Genomic DNA, 25,333 nt, shown 5'->3' on the forward strand with positions numbered 1-25,333 from the left:
GCAAAAGTAAACGCTGCAGGCTGCTTCTCCGTACTTGCTGATGAAACGACGGATGTTGCTGGTATCGAGCAGCTTACTGTTTGTGCAAGGTACCTTAATAAGGATGCGAACGGAATCGAAGAAGTGTTCTTATAGGCTTTGTGCCAATTCACGACCAAATGGCCGGATCCTCGCCGACACCATCATAAGGCTCCTTAAAGAAATGGGAATCAACATGCAGCATCTCTGTGGTCAAGGCTACGATGATGCAAGTTCGATGGCCGGCAAAACGAATGGTGTTCATGCTGTTCGTGAGAAATATCCAGCCGCACTCTATGTACTCACTGCGCATTGTGTGTGCGGCATGCGGCATGCGTTGTGTGTGCGGCATTGTGTGTGCGGCACACACATCTAGTTGTGTGTGTGTCATGCTCCATCACAGACATCCGAAACTGTTTTGGGACTCTGAAGGCGACGTCAGTCTTTTCCCGTAAATCTTCTAGCCGCTCACACGTTTTGCGTAAAATGATAAGCTTGAGCTGTCCTGGAGTCTGCAAGGCAGCGCCTTTTGGGACTATGCGAAACGCGCTGGGCCGAGAAGCACGATGTTGTGCTTTCATTTGTGAGCCTCTTTGAGCCGTTGATCGCAGCACTAGAGGAGATTAAGTTTAACGGAAATGGCGAAAGTCCAGTGCAGGCAAAGAGTCTAATGTTGGCACTCTTGTCACCAGCATTCCTTGTAAGCCTGCATGTGACGGAGCACGTGTTGGCACTGACTTTGCCACTGTCAAAGAAGCTGCAGACTAGGAGTATCGACATGAGCGCTGCCATTGACGACATAGAAGCGGTACAGCAGACAAATGAAAATGACCGCAAGAACGCGAATGCTTCTTTCTCAAAAATATTTGCACAAGTGCAGGCATTATCAGAAAAACTGAATGTGGAGATCACCAGCCGTCGAGCCGGTGTCCGGAAGCAAAACCTTGTGAGCAATGCATTCGAAAGCGTGGAAGAATATTTTCGCAGAACCCTGTTCATTCCGTTCATGGACCACGTACTAGCCCAGTTAAACCAACGGTTCGAAAAACACAGGGCACTTCTAAAGGACTTTTCAATAATTGTACCATCCGCAATACCACCAATGCAAGATGATCGGGAGAAAGGAGCAGAAAATATCCTGACCGTTTTTGCGCATGACGTCGAAACGAGGGCTGGTTTTGGAGAACTGCGACTATGGTGGACAAAGTGGGCGAACAAACAGCAAACCAGCGCCCCCGTACTGGAACCGATGCCCTCTCTCATTGCGACAGCAGGTTCTATCCGACTGTGTACAAGCTACTCCAGATTCTAGTCACCCTTCCAGTGACCACTGCCAGCTCAGAGAGAACGTTTTCAAGCATGAGGTTACTTAAGAACTACTTACGCTCCACGATGTCTGAGGAACGCATGGTTGGCCAGGCACTTCTGTAAGCCCACAGAAATGTCGACATCAGCGTGTCGGAAGTCACCGACCGTTTCGCTAAGCTTCCTCGCCGTGTCAACTTTGTCTTTTGATACCGAGCAGGACAAAAATCAGCGCAAACGAAAGGAAAAGACACTGCTGTTTCATAGTTCAGGTCAATGAGCCCGTAATTTTGACGCAATATTATTGTTCGCCACCTTTTAAAGCCGTGAGGATTTTGTACCTTTTAGCAGTTAACACTGTGACCTAATATAAACATAAGAATACGGGCATCAGGTGGACATTACCAGCCAATCGACAGCTTCACCTTGTTCACTGAGAGGTCGGCATACGCGGCGTTACCAAACAAATTCAACTATTGGGAAGCCGTACTAGCAGCATTGTTTGTTACTTTCATTTGTCGTTTTTGTTCTTCATTGCTTTTTGAACTAGAAGCGGCAACCCTCCTTTTATATTGAGTGCACAATAGTGGTTCGCACTTTTAAAACAGTTTTGAAATAGTTTCTTTCGTTATTTCTGCACTCTTCCTTTATAGTTCTGTCCACATGGTGCGTCCGAGACAGCAGCTTGGCCCAAGGACATATCAGTTGGGCATTATGTATAGTGATCATTGCTTAGTTCCGTTTATTGATTGCATATTTAAATGTACATTTGTGTAGTTTTGCGTAAGCATACTGCGCACTGTTTCCGGTGACTTATGTTTTGCCCGTATTCGAGGTGTACTTTCCCATTCTTGCTTTTCCCTGGCCGCATCATTTGTGCAAAAAGATGAACATTTTGCGTAAACAATCTACATTAAAATATTTGATCTCGTCCTGGTTACTTTGTGGACTTCATTTTTTTTGTTATAAGGCGCTTCTTCAGTTCAAAACTGATGCAGTTCCGAAGTTTACGTGATATTTGCCGTACCTGTTACACACACAAAAAAAAAATATTGAAACGGTTGAAGACAGCTATTCCTGGAAAGATTTTGCGGGCATGCCAACATAATCTTTTTACGAAAGAAACACATTTCTTACTCGTTCTTAACAGAGGGCAGCATTCAAGAAGTGATTTGCAACATCTAATACAAATTGTCACTGGTAATACATGTTAATGGTAATTCCAGTGACAATGTATGTACATGGTAATACATGTACATACCCACGCCTTTTTTGGAAAATTATGAAACCGGACGACAAAACCACAGTCTCTCTTTGTGACACTTCTGGATCCCCCGTTGCCGATTGCGACGTTCCATCCGTCAACTCTGCATTTTGTCCCGTCTTTACTAACGAACCTAACAACGAACTTCCTGATTTTCCGCATTTTGCTTTTCCGCCAATGCCAAAGATTGAATTCAATTCAGAGGGAATTGTAAAAGTTATTAACCAATTAAAGAACTCTTCGTCATGCGGTATAGATGGCATAAACGCCAATATTCTGAAAAATACAAAACATGTATGCAGTTCCATACTGTCAATCATTTTTCAGCAGTCACTCGACACAGGTGAAGTCCCATTAGACTGGAGCGTTGGGAAGGTCATTCTGGTCTTCAAGAAAGGTGACCGCTCATTTGCACGTAATTACCGACCAATCTCGCTCACTAGTGTTTGTTCAAAGATCATGGAACACGTCATCTTTTCTCATGCTGCTATATTTTTATCATCCGTAAACTTCTTTCACCAAAACCAACATGGCTTTCGTAAAGATCAGTCATGAGAGACCCAACTAACATTATTCCTGCACGACATTCACCTTCATATGGTGCGTAACATCCCAATTGACACACTGTTCTTAGATTTTGAAAAAGCCTTCGATAAGGTACCCCACTCCCGTCTCCTTCTAAAAACCTCGCGTCTAAACCTTCATCGGCATGTTTTTAACTGGATTAAAGCATTCCAAACAAACCGTAAACAATTCGTGCATGTTAATGATTACTCCTCCGACCTCTCCCATGTCTTGTCCGGCGTGCCCCAGGGTACCGTCCTAGGGCCTCTTTTATTCCTAATATACATTAACGATATTCCGCTTTCCGTTGAATCTAACATCCGTCTTTTTGCTGATGATTGTGTCCTCTACCGCCCTATAAATAACCCCACCGATGTCTCCCCTCTACAGCATGACCTCTCACGTATTCAGCAGTGGTGTACCACCTGGTTGATGCCCCTTAATGCGAAAAAAAACATTACTAATTTCTTTCCATCGTCGCCGAAACCACACGCCGGCTACTTACACAATCAACAACTGTCATATAGCTGCTACTGACTCGATTAAATACCTGGGTGTCCATGTTTCGAGTGACCTATCTTGGGGCGACCATATAAATCACATAATTCACTCCGCTAACCGCGCTCTCGGGTACACACGCTGTAACATTTCCATGGCACCACCTTCCGTTAAACTACTCGCTTATAAAACCATTGTCAGATCAAAACTTGAGTATGCATCTGCTGTCTTTGACCCCCACCAAACTAATCATATCAAAATCCTTGAGTCAGTAGAGAACCGAGCAACCAGATTCATTGTTTCAGATTATTCCCGCGACTCGAGCATCTCCGCCCTCAAATCCCAGCTAAAACTTTCTACCCTCACTCTTCGTCGTCGTATTGCACGTCTCTGCCTTTTTCACAGATTCTTTTATTCAACCCCGGGGAAAAACCAGTTCATCCAGCCGGTCCATCGAGGTCATCGCACAAGTCATCCAAACGCTTTGATTCCGCCACGTGCCCACACCACCTCATTTCAGCAGTCCTTCTTTTTGCGCGCCGCCTGAGACTGGAATGACCTCCCGAACGAAGCAGCAGTCATCCGCGATTTCGCGCGCTTCAAAAATGCCACCCAGGAAGTAGACTCAGGCACATCCACCTTCATCGATACCGCAATTTTCATGTCACCCACCCCTCATGTTAAGTCCCATACGGGACCTTTGAGAATATAATAAATAAATAAATAAATAAATAAATAAATAAATAAATAAATAAATAAATAAATAAATAAATAAATAAATGTTATTCATATGCTTAGTCGTTCTAAAAATTCTATGAGGACGTCGCGCTGCAACGTGAGCCCCCCCCGAACAAAATTCCTGGCTACGCCACTGGTCATGATAGTCAGTGTGGGCAGGAAACAGCGCTATAAGGCGGGATTAGAGTGTACTAGAACAGGGGAGTGCTCGGAACGAGCTTCGAAAAGTGAAGCCCAAACAGGGTCAATGCGCTTGCGGCGCTGCGATCGGTAGCCTACAATGTGTCGTCGTTTAAGAGTTTCGCGCGGCTCCGCCTAAGTGGTTCAGTGGTAGAATGCCCGCTTCCCACTCAAAAGGCCGGGTTCGAATCGCAGCGTTAGATGGTGGCTTTTTTATTCTTTGTGTCACCTTTTATAGCTGTATTGGTTTTCTTTAGTTTATTAAAACTACCTTTAGTTGCTACGTGTTGCATCAAAAAGTAACGCAAAATGCGAAGTAAAACAGAAGAAATCTGACAGTGAGCATAGTTATTTGCAGCGCCACCATCGGGTATTGAAGAAAAACGTAAAGTATGGCCTCCTAGATTTCGCGCATATGAGACTCGAAACGAGATTTCACATTACTTTTTGTAGCAATACGTAGCAACAGAAGCTAGTTTTAAGAAACAAAGGAAAATCGATACAGCTACAGAAGGTGACACTCAGTATAAAAAACCACCATCTACAGCTGCGGTTCGAACTCGGGGCTTTTGCGTGGGAAGCGGGCATTCTACCCCTGCACCACTTTGGCGGAGCCGCGCGCAACTCTTAAGCCTGTTTCACATGCAGCGATTTTGCTCCAAGAGCGGAGCGGCTGCCGTCGCGGAAGCCCAAAAACAGGTTTTTTAGAGCGATATGCTCTGGCGGTGCCCTGCGTTACGGGTTCAAAACGTTACATCGTCAAAGTGGGATGCTGCGCTACGCAGTACGGATTTCAGGACGCAGCTATGGGCAGTCCAACGGGCCCACGACGTGGCGGACAGGTTAGGCCTATCTGTCCCGACGTGGGAGCGGCCCGCTACGTGCTAGTTCACGCCCCGACGGACCTAAATAAAGTTTTTCCATACCATACCATACCATACCATACCATACCAGTGGACGCGCGATCGAGTTCGCCGGAGTTGGAAAAATTCGCGAGCGGCAGAGCGGCTGCCCAAGGTCAACCAATGGGGGAGCAGTGACGCGGGGAGCACGTGACCGTAGGGATGGAGACGAGAGCAGCCGCGCGCGCCGGGAGGAACTCGCTCCGACTCGGTTTCCTAGCAGACGACATTCGCTGCAACGAGCTGGCAGTGTAGAAAACGCCGTTCTTTTCCTTTTGTTGTCCTTTACTGCGCTTCCATCAAAGCAGACAAATCGTTTGCACGTGTCATTTTGTTCTTTTGTATTTTTATCGAATCGTGACACCAACATAGGTCCGGACAGGGGGAACCTACGACACTCCGCACTTGTTCGCAGTAGACGTTTCAGTTTTTTTTTTTTTTTTACTACTCTGGTGCAGCACGTTCGAACAGTTTACTGTTTTCTTTTCCTTTTTTTTTAGTGGTCACGTACCCCGAAGACGACAAATGCCGCCGCCTCTTTACTGCAGAATGCCCATAGGCAAAAAAAAAAAAAAAAGAGACGAGCTCCTTCACAAACCCACAATGTCGTCGACTGGGCCGCTTGCATCCGCTTGCCGGCCCATACGGCGCACCAACGCCTTGCGGCATTCGAGAGCAAAGGTCACCGAAAGCCCTGTGAAAGCTTAAAACCCCAAGAACAAATTCTTTCTTTTGCTTTTTCATGGCCAAGTGCATGTGAGTGCAACATGACTTGCGTGGTAAAAAAAGAAAGCTGGAACAGAAATAAACGTGACTACTGAAGTTGTTTAATTGCACTCTGATAAACTGCACATTTTCATCATTCAAGGTTTAGGCGCATGAAAATCGATCACCGAAGTAGAAGGCTGGTGAAACTTGCAACCCAAGCGCACCAAAGCAAGCGAGCCCGGAGAAAGGAAACCTGCGGATAACGGGCGCTTCCCACGACCATCACTGCGCATCGCAGAGGCGCGCGCCGCGCAAAAGCGGTGCATGTGAAACGAAGCCGCGTCCGAGCGTCCTGCTGCCGCTCGATCGCCGCGGGCCCCGCCGCTCGGTCGCTCGCATGTGAAACAGGCTTTAAGCCTGTTTCACATGCAGCGATTTTGCTCCACGAGCGGAGCGGCTGCCGTCGCGGAAGCCCAAAAACAGGTTTTTTAGAGCGACCAGTGGACGCGCGATCGAGTTCGCCGGAGTTGGAAAAATTCGCGAGCGGCAGAGCGGCTGCCCAAGGTCAACCAATGGGGGAGCAGTGACGCGGGGAGCACGTGACCGTAGGGATGGAGACGAGAGCAGCCGCGCGCGCCGGGAGGAACTCGCTCCGACTCGGTTTCCTAGCAGACGACATTCGCTGCAACGAGCTGGCAGTGTAGAAAACGCCGTTCTTTTCCTTTTGTTGTCCTTTACTGCGCTTCCATCAAAGCAGACAAATCGTTTGCACGTGTCATTTTGTTCTTTTGTATTTTTATCGAATCGTGACACCAACATAGGTCCGGACAGGGGGAACCTACGACACTCCGCACTTGTTCGCAGTAGACGTTTCAGTTTTTTTTTTTTTTTTTTTTTACTACTCTGGTGCAGCACGTTCGAACAGTTTACTGTTTTCTTTTCCTTTTTTTTTAGTGGTCACGTACCCCGAAGACGACAAATGCCGCCGCCTCTTTACTGCAGAATGCCCATAGGCAAAAAAAAAAAAAAAAAAGAGACGAGCTCCTTCACAAACCCACAATGTCGTCGACTGCGCCGCTTGCATCCGCTTGCCGGCCCATACGGCGCACCAACGCCTTGCGGCATTCGAGAGCAAAGGTCACCGAAAGCCCTGTGAAAGCTTAAAACCCTAAGAACAAATTCTTTCTTTTGCTTTTTCATGGCCAAGTGCATGTGAGTGCAACATGACTTGCGTGGTAAAAAAAGAAAGCTGGAACAGAAATAAACGTGACTACTGAAGTTATTTAATTGCACTCTGATAAACTGCACATTTTCATCATTCAAGGTTTAGGCGCGTGAAAATCGATCACCGAAGTAGAAGGCTGGTGAAACTTGCAACCCAAGCGCACCAAAGCAAGCGAGCCCGGAGAAAGGAAACCCGCGGATAACGGGCGCTTCCCACGACCATCACTGCGCATCGCAGAGGCGCGCGCCGCGCAAAAGCGGTGCATGTGAAACGAAGCCGCGTCCGAGCGTCCTGCTGCCGCTCGATCGCCGCGGGCCCCGCCGCTCGGTCGCTCGCATGTGAAACAGGCCGACACATTGCAGACTACCGATCGCAGCGCTACAGGTGCATTGACCCTGTTTGGGCTTCACTTTCTGTACGTTGGTGCTGCGGCCGTTCCGAGAACTCCCCTGTTCTAGTACACTCTAGCGGGACGAAACGTAAACACACAGGCCACTGCGCAGTAATCGGTGTTCTTTCGTTTCGTCTCGTCTTAAAGCGCTCTTTCCTGCATATAATCATGAAACAACCAATCCAAGAACGAACCAGTCCAAATGCGTACCCTTCACACAATATGGACACCGGAAGCGAGACCAACACTATCTTTAGAAAAGTTGTTTCATATCATTATTCGGGGTTGTCTGAGTCATGACTGCACTTCTGTGTCTTTGGCGTTCCGGAGCTTCATATAAGCTGACTATGAATCGTAGTAACGAAATCTGCCAGCTTCAGTCTTCGAGTCATTTATCTTCCTGCACGTTCTTGCTTTTGAAACTTCAAGTTCTTTCATTCTGGACTAAAAAGCAAGTATACACTCGTTGTTCGTTAAAACGAAGCGCGACAACCATGAGAAAAAAATTTTCGTTGTGCGCGAGATCTGTTCTATCAATAATTAAAGGCCCTCAAACATTAATCCCGCATTAATGGTTGGGGGGAGAAGGTGGGAGAAGGGGGGCTCATCGGGATGAAAGGAGAGAAAATGCGCTCGAAGTGTGTGGCAAATCCCTTGAACTCCGCCCGCACTTAACGGATTCGAAAAATTTTCCTGGCAATCGATTCGTGAGCAACAAACTGATAGCGAGGTCATTCAATGGTTACTTGGAAAAGTCTTTAAGGAACTGGCATTAAATAGGCCTCGGTGGCGCTCATGTAACCATGGTGCCACCAAAAGTTGCCAACAGCTCGACGGAACTTCAAGAAACTCACAGGGTCCCTTATACATTCACCTCAGACGACTACCATCTTCTTTTTCTTCTCAGTCGTTGTACTTAGAGTCACTGTATATGCTACCTTTAGGTAGCAGAGTAGCGCATAGGTCCGGCTAGCAACCACAGCTATGCGGTGAAGTCGCACGCCATTTTTGCAGGCGACATGCCTACCGCGTCGCCGATAAACATGTCTGGCGTGTCGAAGGCCGGCGATAAACATTGGCTGTCGATAACTACTGTTAATTGAGTGAGCTGCAGCGGCGGCGTCGAGAAATACAAAAATTGGCCCGAGCGTCAGCTTCTCCGCAATGCATGGTTGCTAGCGGCGTTGGAAAACAGACGCGCAACTCTGCTACCTAAAGGTAGCATATACAGTAACTCTAGTTGTATTGATCCTACCCCGCCACCTTCCGAAAGCGTCCTGCACCTAACGTGGTTTCACACTGCCTCCAGGATCGGAGACACCTCACCTGGTTTTGCAATGCCTCCGTGATCGGCCCACCGTTGACCAAGATACGATGTCTTGTGATGGCGTCATCATGTGAAGTTATGTCACATGGTGACTTCATCACGTGATTTTTTTTGCATCACTTGCGTTGACGCCGCCGACGGGGGACGCCGATGCGGGACACCGGTCGATTTTCGCGTTTGATTACGCACCTAAGTCTTTCGCATTAAAGCAATACTGTGTACATTATGTCCTTACCTTTGAGTAGTACTTCCATCTTTGGTAACATGAGAGATCCCACCGAAGTTTCGCTATGGAATCTCTTTATGCACTAAAATGTACAATAAGCCTTTGCTGTATATGTGCTAAAACTGGAATACTAATTCTCTACTCAGATTCGCTTCGTGCGTATTCTCGTGACAGAGCGGGCAAGTGACGTGATCTGACCTGTTGCCTCATTAGTTCCATCACCTCTTCGTAAGCCTCTCCCTCATCTTCCGGATCGGACTCCTCGTCGCGCCGCTCCTCCTCCTCCTCTTCCTCCTCCTGGATGACGGGCAGGGAGGCCTCGTTGCGCCGCTCCTCCTCCTCTTCCTCCTGGTTGACGGGCAGGGAGGCCTCGTTCTGCTGTCGCCGCAAGTCCAGCGCCAAGGGCTGCTCGTCGCTGCGTACATTCGTTAGGCGAAAGCGTCAACACTACTGAGAAAAAAAAGTATTTAACGAGGGCAATCTGTCAAGCCACGAAAACGCGCGCGAAGAAATGTACGTTTCGCCGCAACGCGACGGATGCCGCGTCCGGCGTGGTGCCACCGTTTACCTGGTGTTCCAGAGGCGCCGGTTTGTTGAAAGGGCTTTTTTTTTTCTTCGTTCAGCGAACTGGGAGCGCAGAAAAAAAAACAAAACAAACACAAAGGACGAAGCGAGGAACCACATAAGACGAGCGCTCACTAACAACTCATGTGTTATGTGGTTATCTCGCTTCGTCCTTTGTGTTTTTTTTCTGCGCTCCCAGTTCGCTGAACGAAGAAAATGAATTACCAACTGGCCCACCTTTCGATCCTCCTGCAATGTTGAAAGGGCACCGAACCCAATTTTCGTTGCTGAGTTTACTCCGTCGTCGTACTGATCTCCTGTATACAGACAGAGACGGCTCCGCGCAAGTGCGTAGCTTAGTACACGACGGTAAGATGGTAAATTATTATATTCAAGTCAATTTTCGGGTGGCGTACCTACTGACATCGACACTAGCGTGACGTCGGGCTACAGTGTCAACTCTGCTGACTTACGCACCAGTATGGCTAGATGTGATGACGTCAAAAACCAAAATATGCCAAATAGCCCCTTGTGCGTCGCCAATGGAACCGCAGAGCGGAGCCGCCATGGCAACGTCACGATATCTTGCGTGAGTACGTTGCGAGAAACTCATACCGTGTCTTCACGGCAGGGTACAGTACGAAACGAAACTAGCTTTTAAGAACATGAAATTAATTTTTCAAGGGGCGCTCACGCCTACGAGCGCGTTTTCCAGGTTCTTGGGAGATTGGCCTTTCATTTGACGGAAAAATACGACGACTCAACATATTCGAGTCGCTACCCCTTTAACGGCCTAGGGAGGGAGACAATTAAGTGTGCATTGAGTGAGGAACAAACAATGAACTCGTAATTTTGGACATCCAAAGTTGGAAGCTCGTTCGTGCATATTTCCTTCCTGTAGTATACACTCGATGTCCACAAAAAAAAAAAAAAACGAAGCCACTAATTAGGGCTGCTATAAGATATGGGACGTCCCGCCTCCCAGCTCCCGTAACTGACACCTCTACGGACGCTCCTCTATCGACACTACGCATTAAAATTGCGATTTTAGCCCCCGTATTCGAAGGTACCCCGGACTTCATTGGGCAATGTCAAGAAAGAGACGAGACGGACGTTTCGGTGGCAGTTAAAACTGAATGCCGGCATGTCACGCACTTTGTAAGGCTTGCAGTCCAACAACGACTTCCCAAGTAGGCGCAGCTTGTTTTGCACTGCCTCCGTGATCGGCCCACCTTCGACCAAGCGACGGTGTCGTGTGATGACGTCATCATTTCACGTCACGGTATATGACGTCATGATGTCTTCACACATTTTTGCGATCTGTGACGTCATACGGTGGCGTCGTCACGTGAGTATGTTGTTTCCATCAGTCGTGTTGACGCCGACAGTCAATTTCCGCGTTTGATGAGGCATCAAAGGCTTTCGTCTTAAAAAGTCAGGAAACCAAAGTGACTCTATAACGCGGCCCTACAATGTCTTTTGTCAGCACGTATCGGAGATATGGTAAACGCACTACTACGCGATCAAAAAATTACACCACGTCGTGTTTCAGTGGTTGCCGAGTCATTGCTGTAACTCCGGCAACAAGCTCGCCGATAGCTGCCAGGAAAGCCCGCGAAAAAGCATGCCGTTTTTGTACCTTTATAAAGTATTGACGCGGCTCAACAATTGAGAAAGGTGGCGCACAGCTTGATATTACCAAGTGGCGCACACCTGAGTTCGCTTACCGTGGATAGCGTCTTCGGGATCCGTCCATGCGACCGCGGCTACGTTCCCGGCGGTATGGTACAGCGCGCCGTCTGCGCCAGAGTATAGCATTCACCAACACACATTCATTAAAGACTGAAATGGCCGATAGCGCCAGTGCAACGACCGCGCCGTCCAGGGGCATAGCACCCCCACTCCCTCCCGATTTATTTTTTCATTTATGCATATACATGTCATCATCATCATCATCAGCCTGTCTACGCCCACTGCAGGGCAAAGGCCTCTCCCATGTTCCGCCAATCAACCCGGTCCCTGTGCTTTCTGCTGCCACGTATACCTGCAAACTTCTTAATCTCATCTACCCACCTAATTTTCTGTCTCCCCCTCACGCGTTTGCCATCTCTTGGAATCCAGTCAGTTACCCTTAATGACCACCGGTTATCCTGCCGACGTGCTACGTGCCCGGCCCATATCCATTTCTTCTTGATTTCAACTATGATGTCATTAACCCCCGTTTGTTCCCTGACCCACTCTGCTCTCTTCCTGTCTCTTAAGGTTACACCTATCATTTTCCTTTCCATCGCTCGCTGCGTCGTCCTCAATTTAAGTTGAACCCTCTTTGTAAGTCTCCAGGTTTCTGCTCCGTAGGTAAGTACCGGTAAGATGCAGCTGTTATATACCTTCCTCTTGAGGGATAGTGGTAGATTACCATTCATGATTTGATAATGCTTGCCGAATGAGCCCCAACCCATCCTTATTCTTCTAGTTATTTCACTCTCATGGTTCGGCTCCGCGGTTACTACCTGTCCTAAGTAGACGTACTCCTTTACAACTTCCAGTGTCTCGCCACCTATCGCAAAGCGCTGTTCTCTACCAAGATTGTTCCACATTACTTTAGTTTTATGCATATTAATTTTCAGACCTACTATTCTACTTTCCGTATCCAGTTCAGTAATCATGAGCTGCAATTCGTCTCCCGTGTTACTCATCAATGCAATGTCGTCAGCGAATCGTAGGTTACTGAGATACTCTCCATTAACTCTTATCCCTAGCTCTTCCCAATCTAGGGCCCTGAAAACCTCCTGTAAACACGCATATACATGTGTGTGTGTGTGTATATATATATATATATATATATATATATATATATATATATATATATATATATATGGTTGCATCCTCCCCCCACCCACCGGAAAAAAATTGTGGCTACGTTACAGCCGCTGTCGATGATACTATTGAACACCTCCTGTGCTACTGCCCCTATTTTGCATTTTGCAAATGAAAGGCTCAACCATCGTACAACTCTAAATCACATAAGCGGAAACGTATTCACCGCCGACAGGATCATCGGACTACGCACCACAGTTACGAAAAGCAACGAGAACGACGAGAGTAGTGACACGAATTCTTGAAATTTTCGTATTGTCGCTCTAAATAAAAGCATTGGTGTAGAGAACACTAAATAGAGTATCCTGGTGCCTCGGAACGCATTGAATATATATTTATCAAAATAAGCGTGCGCACGGGGGAGCGCTCCCCCTAGTCACCTATAGGGGTATTCAGACGGGGGAGAAATGCTCGGGGGGTAAAGGCGGAGCCTAGTGACGTCAACTCGCGAGGAGAAGTCGCCACAAATGCCCCCCACTCACACGGACGGGGCGAACGGAGGGGGAGACCAGTGTTACCAGACTACTCCTGTGGCTTGTACCGCCCGTTTCACCAGCTGCTGACGACGATGACCCCATCTACAGATGACCCCAACTGCAGACTGGACACCCACTGCCGCTCTCTCAAGTGCAACAATGTGGCCAAACAAGAGCCAGAAATTCCGCCACATCCCCCACCGCCGGGGGATTGTTTGTCCTTTCGGGGAAAACGTCCCCGTCTCCTCCGAGGAGGCGCGGGGGGGTCACGCCCACTCGCTAATCCGTGACGTCGTGGTCACGTGATCCGCAACCCCCCCGTCTCCCCCGAGCATTCCTCCCCCGTCTGAATACCCCTTAAGAGGAGGGGGCGCTAAGTCTGCCCCATACATTGATTTAGTGGGGAGAATGGGCATTCCCCCCCCCCCCCTCATGAGGAACCCTGCGCAGGCCTGTGTTTGTCACCGCTTCCTTTAAAAAATCCCTTTCGGTTTCTCTGTTGTTGTGCCAGAGCACCTGACCGAACGGGGAAGCAAATAAACACCTGCACTTCGTTGGAAGTCCACGGCATCGCGGTCAGCGTCTGCCCTGCGACCAAGAAAAGGGCCAGCACCTGCCACCTGGAAGCAGGGATCAACCCCTGCATGCTTTGTCTGCAATCCCGGAAAACGGCGTCTTCGCCCAGCCGGCCCCGTCAACTGACGCCAGTCGTTCTTCCAAGCTACTCAGCTACGGAAAGCAGCATTCCTGAGGACGATGAAAAGGCTGCTCAACACCTGCTACCTAAAGGGACGTCAACATCCTAAAAGGAGCGTCACCTTATTTAAGACCGGCCTGGTCCGTTGTTAGAGAGACGCCCCAGCCGACGTGGTCGAGCTGGCAGGCTCTGTACTGCGATAACTTGCTATACTCGCGGACAACTTTTCTTGGCAATGAAGGGAAGGCTAGAGAGCCAAACTACACGTGTGCTACCGCTGAGGATTATAGTCCCACAATTGCGTTCGTGTTTCCTGCGTGAGAATAAAGAAAACAACTTTGCTTTATTTTCTACAGGGCGCTGTTTGAAGAGAGGGTCAGTGCGCAGCAAGGAGATATTTATATTTGTTTTGCTTTACGCTAGTGTCATTTCGCGTTTTTGCACCTGTGAAAACGTCGCACCTTTTACGTGCACCTCACAGTCAAAATGGCGCCTTCGTCTTCAGGTGAGCGCTCGTCACCCTCCAGCTTTCCCGACGACTCGCCGAGGGAGCTTGTGACGAACTTCACTGACGAATGGCTGTGTAAGCCTGTGACGGCCGCTCGAATAATCAAATGGCAATCACAGGAGGACGGAAGGTTCACAAACCAAAACTAAATTCGAAACGCGCGCCGAACCGGACTACTTCGCGGAGCAGTACATGTGCAGTAGCTCCGCCCCCGTAGCCTTCCCTTCATTGCCAAGAAAAGTTGTCCGCGAGTATATGACCTGCTATACCTGCTATAAACGTTGTTACTGTTTCATAAACGTTTGGCCTCCTTGCTCTGCTCCTCAGCTATAAGTCCGATCTTTGGCTACATCGTCTCGCCAGCCTCCCGGCTTTCACATCACGAAAACCCCATTCGTAACACTGTCGAGGGGATGGTTTCAGTGACGTGTCAACACAACCTGACATAAGTCTATGTCAAGTGGGGACACCAACTCGTGACGTACTATAGCAGCAGCTCTGACGTGAGCTGTCAGTTGCACGTAAACAACGACGAGTGTTTTGTCGTCCAGCGACTCCGACAGCGCTTTCGGCAGCATACAGGACTCAGAATTCGCAAACCCAGCGGTCTGTGTTCACTCGTCAAGATAATGTCCATTGCGGTGGTGTCGGTAATCCCTTAAAGGGGTCACGGACCACTTTTCTAAGTAGTCGTCGAATGAACTCAGTATCGGAGTTTACTGCCTCGCGAATCGATTGCCACGAAAATTTCTCGAATTCCTCAAGAACGAGCGGAGTCACATGGGTTTGTAGCGCGCTTTAAGCGCTTTCTCTCTCCTCTTATCGCAACGAGCGCGCTGGAAAGCTACACAGGGAAGGACGAGGGACGGAAGTTACGTCAGCGCGCGTGATGAAATGCGATTGCTCTCTCCTGCTGAGATTCCTGTGCACGAGTGTGTCTCACATGTGTAATGTTAGCAGACTATGGAGCGCGGCACCGGCACGAGGCGGCACTCCGTGGCAAGAAACGCATCTGATCCAAACTCCACTCTTGATCTAAGTCGGCTCTTGAGTAATGCCACGCTACCTGCTGTTCGACGTCAAACAGCAGGTGCGGCCAACATCAAAGAGAGTGAGTACAGGCATCTCTATGACAAGAGGGCGCCTGAGAAAATGGCAACTTCGCACTCCGCTTGTAAAATCTACTTCCTTCGCAGGGCTGCAAGATTTGGCTGAGATGTTCACAGCAGCGTCTGCTATCCGCAGGATGTGTTTTCTCGTAAAGCCCGAGGGGATTGAACATCTGTGACGTTAAGCACGGAACTGTTACTACGCCGGCGACAGCAACCGTCGCTTTTCTCTTCTCTTTAACATTTGTTCTCCTTCCCTGCAGCCCAAGGTGGAAGCGTCTGTACGACCTACGTAAAACAGTCTATCTGCCGTCGGGGCTTTACCGGTACTTCAATATATCTTTATATATTTCCCTCCCTCCCTCACACATACTCCGTGATACTCGTATTCTGTTACCCTGACCCTGTATTGCCACTGCTTGATCATTATAATTTCTCTAATTGAAGACCATCGATGCGTACTTCACCCTCCCGCCCCCATATACCTCCCAGTGTCACAAACATCTGCGATTCTCGCTCGTGCACCCCTTCGTCGAAGGAAGGGCGCCGTGGTGTCAGGATGGGAGACTTCCCACAACTGGCTTGGCGAAAACGGTGCCTCCGATGCTTTCCCGCACCGGAAGCAAAAGGCGCGTGGTGAATGAATGTACCTGCGGTGGCGATGCGCACGCCGCGAAAGAATTTGGCTGCTTCGGGAGTTGACGTTGAAACAGCGAAAAGCGCGGTCATCGGTGTCGCGAGTCTCGCGTAGACGGCGAGCGCGGAGTGTCCCGCGCGACGAATCGAGTCGGCTGCAACACCGGGCACCCTTGTCGTCTACCGCAGCTGCGAGATCATCAGCGGCACCACGTGACCACCCCTGCGAGTAGTACTACGAGCTGGCATGGTCCATATCGAAGTTTTTATTGCGTTTTTATTTTTGTTACCGTTTTTCCCCCTATAACCAGCTGCGTCGCACAAGAAGCTCCGAAGCGGGAGCAGTCTTTTTCTCAATATTTTTCTTTCTTTTGAATTTCTGTTAGTCTCCATCGTGTTGATTTATCTAATCAACATACCACGTTGTACTGTTTTGTACCTGTAGTTATTCATTCAGTGCATAGTTTCATGTGTGGTTCTTTTTTTCATCACGCATATTTTTGTTTTTCTCTTAGTTGATTTTGATATCTCTTGCCATTTGCCCTCGTTCTAATTAAACGCTTGTTTGCTCCTAATCAAATGTCCGTGTCTGTTGAATGCGTCCGTCAGTCATCCCGAACACCACTACACGTGCAACCCCGCACGGGTCGACCGGCCATTAAAAATTCGAAATGCACCACTTCGAGGCCCTTCAGGCGTCGCAGGCCTATAGTCCTCGTGCGCTCAGTTGATGGCGCCACCGCTCTCCCGAGTGCGCAGCGCCAATGCGGCCACTTCGGGCATTTTGTCCCTGTTCTCCTCCCGGCGCGTACCTCGAAGTTGTGTGTGGCGAACGTCGATGCGTGAAAATATGAACGCAAAACAAGCCCTGCTTGCTTTTTTGCGGCTACGGACGGATAGCAAACGTTCAGGAATACTTGAAACGAAGTAGTTCGCTTCGGCGTGGCGACTTGTACGCCGCTAATCACGTTTACTGCGTGAGGTAAGAACTCCAAGTGCCGTCGGTCCGTCGAAAATATTCGGAAAATGCGTCGCACAAATAAAAAGCGTGGAGTACGACGAGCGTTTAGAAGCCAGTAAACTTTTTTCTTGGCGTACGATAGAGAATACTTTTTATCGGCAGCCTCGCGCGTCGCTTGTCCTGTGACGGGCGCGCATTAGCAGAAAGCGGGGATAGTTGAAATGACATATTAGCAACGATAAAAAGATAGATACCGCATGAAGTTCCCGTCTTTTAGTTTTCTAGCGTTGTTGGTACGTCAAACACTTTGCTAAATTATATTTTTGAACATGTGCAACTGTGTTTTTTGTCTAGGTCGTGCGATCATGAAGCCGATCCTGAGGCCACTCAGTCCTACAGTCGTGCACAGCCGACAAATTGGGCACTGCAGAGGAGTGTCTTGCGCCGCAATCGTTGCCGCAAATCTCCGTTCGGGCGAACAGTAAATAAGAGGATCAAGGGAACCAACAATGTGTCAATATTACCTGGGGCAGTAGCGCAGCCAGAACTTTTTTTTCTTGGTGGGGGTTAAATCATACTTTATGTATCTTCGTCCGTGCGCGTTTCAATGTGTGCGTGTATACATATCATAGGTCGGCAAAAAAATTGGAGCTCACTCAGACTCACTCAAGAAATATATTTTGCTCTGAGGGCTCACTCGGACTCAGACTCCCTCAACTTTTTCTCAACCAGGCTCACTCAGACTCAAACTCACCTATACATTACTCAGCCGGAATCACTCATGGCTTCACCTTAGTCTGAGTGAGCCTGAGTGAGTTGACTCATTAGTCCGTTGCCGTAAAATTAGCTTTTTGGATCATAGTGTCAATCCTTTTTAACGCCAATATCTCACATAATCGGTGCTATACGATACGCCTTTCGATCTAGCACCTTCAAATACGAGTTATCATATATCATCATTATCGTATATCAATCCAGTAAGGATATTTTTATGAAATATGCAACTCACAAGAGATATTTTTATCAAGAGCTTCCCATTAAAGAGTTTGCTGGGGGAGGTCATAGCACCCCTTCCTCTAACTCATACCTCTGATCAATAAATATTAAGGTGGCACGTGAATCCTAGTGTGTTGAGATATGTGTGAATAGACTTGAGTATGAACTTAAGCCGATATAAGGCTGATAGTAATGCTGAAGATGAGATAAGTCGGCAGCAAAAGGTGGAGCTCACCCGGGCTCACTCAAGAAATATATATTGCGCTTAGGGCTCACTCGAACTCACCAATATTTCCCTCAACTGGACTCAGTCGGACTCAGACTCGCTAAAATTTTCTTCAAACCGGACTCAAACTCACCAAAATATTACTCACCCAGTCTCAGACTCACGACCCGATCTGAGTCTGAGTCAGTCGACTCATGAGTGAGTTTGCCGACCTATGATACATACACATGCAAAATTTTAAAACAATTCGGGAGTAAGGGCGAGGAAGGGTGTCAATAGCCAGTGACTTGGATAGAAATCGAAAGAAACTGTGCGAAGACAGGACCAGTTTGCTTATCGGGCGCGCCGAACGGCTGCGATCCAACGTTTTCGCCGATCAGCCTCGTACGAATTCCATGGAAAATGATAAAATTGCACATTCGGCAGTTACCCGGCCGTGTTCTTGTAGCTTTTATGACATGCGAACTCGCAAGAGCAGATAGAAGTCGACTTCTTTCGCCGCGTACACACGCTTGCGCTGCTAGGAGTCATTGCCAACCTGCTGCGGCCAAGCGCGGCGGTACGGAGGGAACAGGGACAATTTGCCAGCAGCCGCCGCAGTGGCGCTGCATATCCGATTTGAAACAGCAGCGCACGAGGCCTATACGTAACGAGGAAGCCTGCGAGTCTGCCACAACGCCGTTGCTAGACCGGCGGGGCCTCGCCGAAATGTATGACAGCCAGACACCGTATATAACCCCTTGCCGGTCAGAGAGTATACCACAATACCGTCAGCATTAGCGGCGTAGCCAGAAATCTTTTTTTTCGGGGGAGGTTCAACCACACTTTATGTATGATAGTGCATGCATTTGTATGTGCGCGCATGTATATATACACATGCATAATTGAAAAATTTAAGGGAAAGGGGGGGTCTTGGAACCCTTTCCCCTTCCACTGGCTTACGACCACTGGCGTAGAATAAAAGAAACATGCGATGTGTTGCTCTATCATCACGCCGGCCTGTCTGTATGACAGATTAAAATGTCGTTCCTTTCTAGCCCGATATTGCTTTCTTGGCTTCATGTGGTTGTATAAAAAAAAAAAAACGGGCCCCTCGAGGGTGGATCTTTGGCCTTGTTGGCAAAAGATCCACCCTCGAGGCCTCAATGCATTCCTGTTCATTTGCTTATATAAGTATCGGCGAAAAGCCTGCAGAGCTTGCGCCCAGGCGCACCCAGCACGTAACCGCCTCGGGTTCGTGTGGAAACAAGCGCGCAGGCAGCGCCTCGGACGACGCGCCTCTACGGACACTCGCCAACACTGTGGTTGGCCTGAGCATTGGTCTGCAAAATAAATGGAGCTCACTGAGACTAACTCAATAAATGTTTTTCGCTTAGGACTCACTCGGACTCAGACTCACCGAAATTTTGCTGAAGCGGACTCACTCAGACTCACGAAATTTTTTTGCGACCAGACTCACTCGGGCTCAGACTCGCAAATATTTTCGTCAACCGGACTCGCTCGGACTCAGACTCACCAACATTTTCCTCAAGCGGACTCACTCGGACTCAGACTCACGAAAATATAGTCCAGCCGGACTCACTCGGACTCAGGCTCACGAAAATATAGCTCAGCCGGACTCACTCGGACTCAGACTAAAGAAGATATAACTCAGGCGGACTCCAAAGTTTCTTGAAGCGGACTCACTCGAACTCATCAGAGTGACTAAACTCATTCAGGCGTACTTGGACTAAAAATCGGCAGTATTCGATTTGGCCGGGCTCATACATTGAATATCAAAGGAGCGCCATAAAAAGCTTATCTAGAATAACACATGTAAAGAGCGTACAAGGATCATGCAACTTTGGAAAATATATAGATAGCTTTCAATATACAAAAACAAGTTATTTCCGCGCGCATCTCAATGTCTGTAAAGAGAAATTCAACATTACACGCGAATTTTGCAATACTGAGAAATTTTCCTTTAAGGATAAGATTGGGCCAGCAGACCTCCAAAGAAAATTAGGCTTTCATTCGTGTTACCTTGCGCATGTGCAACCGCTAACGCGCCATTTGCTTTGAGGGGGCGAGCGCGTTCACGCGTTTTTGGCAGAACAAATTAAATGAAGTCCTTTCCTACGCTTTGCCGTTCGAAGGCCTGATCACGCTGATACTTGTCAGCGAACAAAGGTCGACCCACATTACATTATGACGCTTTTCTATGAACGGTCACGAGACCGCCAATGGTCTTGCAGTCCTTGACCGCCCATTGACGGCGCGAAAAGAAAGTATGAGGTGACTCTCTTTTGCAGAATCGAGCTCACGACCCTTGAAACAATTGTGGAAACGTAGCATTAGAGGTTGCGTGGTCGTGCCTCTCTAATGTTTCGAATAATACCCGCCACCCGCATTTTCGATGGAGGCGAAAATGCTTGAGGCCCACGTTCTTAGGTTTAGGTGCACGTTAAGCAACACCCTGCGGTCAAAATTTCCGGAGCCTTGCGCTACGGCGTCCCTTATAATCAAATCATAGTTTTGGAGCGTAAAAACAATTATTATATTGAAGACGATAGTCTTTCTTGGGGAACTTAAACGCAGAAATTTTGGTCTGTCTGTCTGTCACACGATTCAGCCATCCCGCCAAAGTTTAAGCACTTGCTGAACGCCCAGCCATCTTGAACTGGTAGCTGCGTTCATACTTGCGAACATTGTCGATCAAAAGGCAAATATTGCGCATATCTGAGGCGCAACATCAATACGTAAGCATTAAGGGGGGGGGGGGGTGTTCATTTACTAGAAAATACATAGATACGTAATTCTAAAGACCCTATAGTGTTTCGTAGGCTGTGCTGAAACAGCCGGCAGATAACAAGCGGCCGGCAGAAGACTATCGTCTTTCGACGACATTTGCAGCGAAGCACGCAGATACGCGGCCAGTTTTAGTGTTTCGAACAATATAAATGCTATGTTTGCTTATAGTCGATGTCGCACTTTCGCGAAGAGATTGCAGATGATAAGAGTTGGTGTTTTACGTCTCAAAACAGTGATACGGTTATGAGAGACACCGTATAGTGGTGCGCTCCGGCAATTTCAACAACTCAGAATTCTTTAAAGGGGTACTGACACCATTTTTCAAAGGCGAGTTTACTCCGCCATGCAAATCTCCTGCATGCAGAGACGGCTCTGAGCAAGTGTGAAGCTCAGCAAATGCTCATAAGATATTTTAATTTGATAATAAAGTCAATTTTTCCATGGCGCACCTACTGACGTCGACACTAGCTTGACGTCAGGCTACAGTACAAATTCTGGTGACTTCACGCAGCAGTCTGGCTAGTTGTGATGACGTTAGGTACCAAAACTTCCAAGATGGCCGCTTGTGCGTCATCAAAACTTCCAAAATGGCCGCTTGTGCGTCACCAACGGAGCCACGGTGCGGAGCGGCCGTGGAAACGTCACTATATATTGTGCGGGCACGTGACGAGAAGCTCATACCGTGTTGTGACGTCAGGGTACAGTAGGAACCGAAACTAGCTTTTAAAAACATACTGTAATTACTTTTTCAGGACGCACTCGCGCGTAGCACTACCTTTTCTAGGCTCTTGAGGGCTTGACCTTTCGTTTGACGCAAAAAAAAAAAGCAACTGAAAATATTCGTGTCAGTACCCCTTTAACGTGCACCTCACTCTAAGCAAAGGGTTGTGACTGCGAATGTTTCTGGCAAAATGTTCTTCGAAGCCGGCTAAGAACCAGTGGTCGCGGTCAGTAGCCGCTTTATCTCGTGGATAATGGTGGAGAGTCGTACGAGTACCGCGGTGAACACGAACACGAGGCAAAAAAAAGCACAGCATATCCACGGGGTGAATGATGATGAGTGGGGCGAAGCTACGGAGGGAATCATCTGTAAACCGTGAAACTCTTCCGTGAAATGCGCCCAGTACATAATATAAAGAGTGTGAAACATCGTGTATATATTAAACATCAAACTTTTATTGTACTGTTGGTTTACGTGGTCCCTTCATTATCACTTGTGATCGGTGAAATGCAAGAAAGAAGTCCGCTCCCGAGCGAAAGAGCGCCAAGAGCGACCGCATTCCCCGCTCGCCCTGTGCGAATTAAAGGCAAGGCTAGAGGGAAGACAGGACGCGCGTTCCACGACGCGAGGTCGGTAGCATGCCCAACGAAAGCCAACGGGACGCGATCGTGCAAGTGCTCCGGCTTTGCATCGCCTCATGGTTCCATTTAGCGTCCCAAAACCAAACATATTGCTCAAGGTGTGCCTTGCGTTTTTCGTAGAAATAATTTCTTTATCATGTACACTAAGACGAAAAGTTGAAAGCTCACTAGAGTGTATCGCCCGCAAAGTATGTCTTTTAGTGTGATTTAACTCTCGTACGGCAGGGTCCTCGCGCCGTTGCCGGTCCACCTCGCCCGTTGACGATCGGGAGAGGTGGCTACATAGAACTACTACTACTACACTTTAAGAAAAACATCTGGCGTTCTTTCGTTCTGCTTTTACAAAACATCTGGCGTCTTTCGTTGGTTTATTTCATCAATCAACGGCGTTTTGAACAAAATCTTTATTGTTTAATCACGCACAGGAGAAATCTCACCAGGCACTACCTTGGAGGTAAACAATGGCTGCTAATGGCAATGAGAGACAGAAGAAGTCGGCTTTTAGCTAACACTTACACTTCTACTTCTACTAACGTTTCCTACTGGAACATGCCAATGGCTGCTAATGGGGAATGAGAGACAGAAGAATTCGGCTTTTAGTTAACGCGCACGCTGCGAATTTTTTATTGTTCAACAACGCACAGGAGTAATCTCCCACCGGCACCACCTTGGAGGTCAAAGCGTAAGACTTGTTACTCACTACTACGACCACGACGACTACGAGGGACGAACTGGTGCCGCCTTAAGGAGCTTCGCCCCTAAAAGGAACGCGCATAGGACCGCGCCGATGAGAGCCGGCCAGTATGTCCAAAGGTAAGGTCAAAGTACAGACCACGCAAAATGGGGCGGCAATGTGCTGCTTTCAAAGAACCCCAAGAGCTCAAAGTCAAGTCAAATGCGAGAATGGCGTGATGAAAGGTGGGGCGTGTCTTCAGCCTGATCTTACTACTGTCTACAGAATGGACAGGAATATTTATGTTTAAGAAAAAAATCACAGGACAAGGCACTGAATTGACAATTGAAAAGTGTACTGCAAACCAGGAGCAATAAGATACACACAGCTAACAATGTGCTATAAGCAAAATTATTTCTTGTTACTTTTATATGTAATGCTGCATTGCTGTTATATCATACTAGCTATTATTGCACATTGACTTATTTATTCTTTGTGTTGTCTTTTTTCTTCGATGTAACTGTTGATCTCTTGTCTATTATCAAATGTATCTCTACCCTCTGTAATGCCTTCGGGTTTTCAGGGTACTAATAAATAAATAAATAAAAATTCTGGAGCCTTTCCCGATGGGTAAATGGAGGCAAGCGGAGCTTGGCGTTGTCATGCCTAACGTACTGCTTTCCTTTGTAGAATAACACAGGTGGGCAAGTTGTTCGGGGTGCATAATGATATATAGTGATTCATGAAACACAAGAGCAAGGCGCTAATTTGTCTCACACGAGGGTACACGGCTAAGCGCCTTATAATGATGGAAAGGAAACGCTAGAACGAATGCAAAAGGAATGAGATGAAGGCAGGGCATGCACTTTTCCTTCTTGCTTGCTTCAAAGAGTATACATTCTTGAAAGATGCGGGCTGGGAGGGGGGGGGGGGGGGCGCTGTTGTGATGAGAGCAGTCTCTGTTTGTGAGACCGCTCTCTATTCTCATACCAGCGCATACCCTCCCCCCTCTTTTTCCTATTGTGTCCAACACCTCACCCTCACCCCCCCCCACCCCTCGAAACAGCTATGAGCGTCTAAGAATAGAGGTCTATGGCTAAGTAAGCACCTGTCATCCCCTCTCGAATTCTGCGGTGGGTGGGGGGGGGGGGGGGGGGGGTGGAGGCGGGGGAATGTAAGGCTGGAAATGGAGACAGTGGTAAAGGAGGGTTGCCACAATGGTGTCAGCTACGCTTGGTTGGGCAAATGACAGTTTTTTTTTTTTTTATCTAGCTGTGCTACCCCCGTGCTTTCTCATGACCCTTGGCTAAGCCTCTTTTTTTGTGCTCGCCAGCTGTGGGTGAGGAGTACTTTAGCGAACCTAACCACCTTCCCAAATCAGTTATTGCAAGTTTCGCTTGAAAAACAACCACGTACGTGCATATACGTTGCTATTCTCATGTGCAGAAATGTTCGGGATCGCCTTTCTCGGACAAGAATACAGATATTTGTGTTGGGGGCTCCAAGCATAGGGTGTCAAACCGGTCAAGCTCGTCGAAAGTGCTTTGGCACGTCAAAGCTGACTTTGAAAGGAAAGTTGTTTGAATAGGAAAAACAAAAATACAAAAAAATGGGCTTTTCTATGCTGTATCGGCACACACTGAACTGCACGTGTATTGGGAACATGACAGAAATATCTCCTTGAAGCCTTGAAGAGATTGAATTCGAAGAGGTCGTAAAAGCTTAAACGCTCTTCGAAATTTATAATTCTGCACTTCTAAATTTCAAAAATTATGGGGCTTTACAAGCCGAAACATCTATATGATTACAAGGCATGCCCTAGTGGGACACTATGAATTATTTAGGTCGGCAAAATAAATGGAGCTCACTCACACTCACCAAAATAAGGTTTTTGCACAAGACGAGTGCGAACTATAACTGTTTATTTGTTGAAGAATAACGAATATATACACGGCGAGAGAAGGAATAACAAAGGTAGCATGCGCAGTGCACGCTACAAGAGAAGAGCCTTCCGCATCAAGCCATCAAGTTCGTCTATGCATTTACATGCAAAGTCCTAGATTTCTTTGTAAAAATCCCCAGTGAAATATACCGATGGTCCACTGACACACG

The 25,333-nt window shown here is 47.9% G+C and overlaps 1 protein-coding gene across 1 annotated transcript in view; it reads right to left on the reverse strand.

The window, feature by feature from the left end:
• Window positions 1–25,333, reverse strand: part of LOC119397433 (FAS-associated factor 2-like) — a 40,747-nt gene that overhangs the window by 5,827 nt on the left and 9,587 nt on the right. Inside the window, exon 2 of the mRNA XM_037664858.1 lies at window positions 9,545–9,761. Coding sequence (XP_037520786.1) covers window positions 9,545–9,761 — 217 coding nt within the window. The remainder of the gene's footprint in view (window positions 1–9,544; window positions 9,762–25,333) is intronic.

The sequence above is a fragment of the Rhipicephalus sanguineus genome, chromosome 6 (genome assembly GCF_013339695.2).
Source record: "Rhipicephalus sanguineus isolate Rsan-2018 chromosome 6, BIME_Rsan_1.4, whole genome shotgun sequence".
NCBI classification, from domain to species: domain Eukaryota; kingdom Metazoa; phylum Arthropoda; class Arachnida; order Ixodida; family Ixodidae; genus Rhipicephalus; species Rhipicephalus sanguineus.